Source organism: Typha angustifolia, chromosome 13 (assembly GCF_048772165.1).
Source record: "Typha angustifolia cultivar Huaian chromosome 13, ASM4877216v1, whole genome shotgun sequence".
Classification (NCBI taxonomy): domain Eukaryota; kingdom Viridiplantae; phylum Streptophyta; class Magnoliopsida; order Poales; family Typhaceae; genus Typha; species Typha angustifolia.
In genome coordinates, this window is record NC_133251.1 from 8,033,989 (window position 1) to 8,037,627 (window position 3,639).

Sequence of the window (3,639 nt, forward strand, 5' to 3'; positions counted from 1 at the left end):
AGCCTCTAAAGGTGTGGATGGCAACCAAGGAGTCATTATTGAATGAATTGAATTTTGCCCTAGTCTTATTCTTCTTCTTCTCTCTCGCTCTCTCGTTCCCCAACGTCGCTTCTAGCCTCCCTCGACCGGCCACTCACCCTAGTCCGGCCACTCCTCCCCCTTCTTCCAATCCCTCTATAACCTTGTCCTAACCCCTTCCATCATCCATAATCCTTCCACCACCACTTACCCACCGATGCCACCCCATTACCGCCAGTCTACCACCATCCATCATCTCTTATGATCTCGTGCCTCCATCCACAGATCCATAGACAGACTCTCTAATATTCATGTACTTCTCAGGCGATATCTCGAGAATCCATTGTCCAATTTTTCTAAAATTAAATTTGTTGGAAAGGTCTTTTCTAGGGCTACAACATATCAAAATTTCACATCCATCCGACGTCTACTTCTTCCGAAATCTTTTTCTAAAATTCTATGCTAGATCTTGTCTAGATCTGAAACGGGATAGATCAAACCTTAGCCTAAGGGGAGATCGTATCAATCCAATGCACCTAAAAACTTGATGTTTGGGAGGTTAGATCGAGAGATATGGTCAAAATAGTGACTGAAGGTCAAGAAGCATGGGATGGACAGGGTGACAGGAAGTTGTGATCAACTATGGTTGTGGTTAGGTTTCTATGGTGAGGTAGTTGTGGCAGGTTAAAGGTAGTGAGATAGACAAAGGGGAAGAAGATGACCATCAAGGATGAAGACCGCCAAGGACAATCCTTGTCATTGTCGAGCTCGCACAGGGAGGAAGACACACAAAAGGGAGAAGGAAGGTTATGGTTAGGGAGTCCAAATCCAATCAATCAATTCACGAATGAATACCTAAGAGTGCACACTACAAGTATTTAAAGGTGGCTACTTTTGACTCTGTTTGACTTACTTTAACCGAATGGACTCAATTACAAAACAACAAACTGATTAACAATTAACTGAACTCGAATGCAATTAATAAAACTTAGGGTCTAAAATGAAATGCAAGCTTATTAAATAGAAATAAACTGAACCAAGGTCTTAACTCAATCCAAACTGACCTTAGGGTGGGTAGGCTTCTCCTCTATGGTTTGGTCTAAGCTGAACCCTATCATCGGGCGGGCCAAGCCGGGCTTTTCGAGCCAACTGGGCTTAAATATTTGTTCACAGCTTGACCCACCAATCATTCGAGCCGGGCCGCGTTTGGACTGAGCTAGAATATTCTAGCCCATTGCCACCCACTAGCCCATTAGATATTGAGCTTGGGTTGGATATAATGGCTATAATATAATGGGTTAAATATTAAAAATATTATATTTTATTGGACGGAGTTTAATAGGCTTATATGATGATATTTTAGTTATCTTTCATGAAAACATACTTATATATTGATATATAGTTTACTAAATATCCAATGTAGGACTAAAATAATTACATGAATATATATGCATTATAGGTTGGGCCATAGATGAGAGTAATGGATCGGGGCCCACTATTATATCAGGGCTTGGGTCGATCTGGGCCTAAATTGGGCTCAGGCCCGGCTTAGCTCGATTAAACCGGGCGGGTTCGAGCCAGATTTGGTTTGGTCAGGCCTAATAATCATGTCTAATTGTCGCCCTTTTTTCTCTCTATCCACCGTACTCTTCTACTACCTTCTACCATCATCAACCCATTGGCCCCACATTTATGGATGATTAGACCCTTGTTATGAATTGAGCCCTAGTTGGACCATAACATAGAATTTTTTTGTTAATTATTTATTTGTATCATTATGTGTGCTAATTTTACCTTTTAGGATTTATATTTTTCAATTGGTTTGCTTTAAAAATTTATTTTATTATGTATATTAGGCTTCAGGCCATTAAATCTATCGAGCTGTCGAAATGAGCTAGAGTCAAGCTCTTACTAAAAGAATCCTGCAATCGAGCTGAGTCAAACTCGGTCCAGCTAACTCGTGCTTAGCTCGTTTACAGCTGTAGCTCCAAACACTTCCGGGATGCACAGAAATGCAATCTCACCGAGGGGTGACACTATCCTCAAAGCCCATCTAAAGCTTGTAGACTGGAAAGGAAACCCCCAAATTCCCAAAAGATACAAAAAAAATATTCTCCACCCAAATGGAATTTTCATCCGAGGCGTACTATCATCTCCGGTGGTGGCTAGTCGACAACCCCACCATCGCCTCCTTCCATTGGATCCCCGGCCACACCTTCGGCTCCTCCATCTCCTTCCTCGCCACTGCCGTTGCCACCTACATCACCCTCGTCCTCCTCTTCCGCCACCGCCTCCTCCCCCTCCCCTTCCCCTCTCCTTCTCTCCTTCGCCTCTTCTCCGCCGCTCACAACCTCCTCCTCCTTGTCCTCTCCTTCTCCATGGCCGCGGGCTGCGCCCTCTCCTCCCTCTCCAGCATGCCCTCCCCTCGCTGGCTCTTCTGTTTCCCCCGCTCCTCCATCCCTCCCTCCGGCCCCGTCTTCTTCTGGGCCCACGTCTTCTACCTCTCCAAGCTCTACGAGCTCGTGGACACCCTCCTCATCCTCCTTGCCCGCGACGGCCGCCGCCTCACCTTCCTCCACGTGTACCACCATGCCGTCGTCGTCGTCATGTGCTACATGTGGCTCGCCACGTCGCAGTCGCTGGTGCCCATCGCCCTCGTGACCAACGCGGGGGTCCACGTGGTGATGTACGCGTACTACTTCTCGTGCAGCGTCGGGTGGAGGTGGCCGCCGCGGTGGAAGCGGGCGGTGACGGAGATGCAGATCGCGCAGTTCGTGTTAAGCTTCGCCGTGTCGGTAGTGTTCTTGTGGTACCACTTCGCCGGAGGTGGCTGCGAGGGGATGAAAGGCTGGCTCTTCAATGCCGTCTTCAACGCGTCGCTGCTGGCCCTCTTCTTTAACTTCCACACCAATGCTTATGCCGGCAAGAGGGCTACTAATAAGGGCAAGAGAGAAAGGGAGTAAGGGAGTAATGGCGGTCACCGGATCCGGTCTTAGCTTCTCATTTGGTGGAATTTTTCTCGGCCATGTAGTCGTCTACTGTTAGGCTTATCTTTTTTGCATTTTGAAATGAGTTTCAATATTCAAAATCCGGATTTGGATTGCTTTGGGATTTGATGCGGCCTGCTGATATTTTATTTCTGAAATTGAGTTGGCGGTTGCATCAAAGGGGAAAAAGCTTATTCTTTTATTTGGATTCCTTTGGGACCAGGGAAATCAATGATATGATCTCCCCTTATGCTAAGATTTAGTCTCTTTTAATTCTCTAATGTGGACTAGATTTGGTACGAAACTTTGTAATAAGATCCCGAAATATGCCACCGTCGGATCGAAATGAAATTTTGATATGTTGTAGCCCTAGAAAAGAGCTTTCTAGCAAATCAAGTTTTAAGCGAATCGAATGTGGGGATCTCGAGATATCGTCCGATTAGTGGATGAACGTCAAAGTGGTCTGATCAGGATCTGTGGATGGAGACACGAGATCCTAGATGATGGTGGTTGGAGGCTGACCGGCGTTAATGAGGTGGCACTGGTGAAAAGTGGTGGTGGAAAGATTATGATTGATGGAAGGGTTATGGCAACTATTGGATAGATTGGAAAAAGGGGGAGGAGAGGGCCGCCC

The 3,639-nt window shown here is 46.1% G+C and overlaps 1 protein-coding gene across 1 annotated transcript; it reads left to right on the forward strand.

Moving 5' to 3' along the window:
* Positions 1-1,983: 1,983 nt before the first annotated feature.
* Positions 1,984-3,363, forward strand: LOC140774002 (fatty acid elongase 3-like). The gene has a single exon (XM_073116812.1). It carries the CDS (start codon positions 2,142-2,144, stop codon positions 2,979-2,981), a length of 840 nt encoding a protein of 279 aa, XP_072972913.1. The 5' UTR covers positions 1,984-2,141; the 3' UTR covers positions 2,982-3,363.
* Positions 3,364-3,639: the final 276 nt, after the last annotated feature.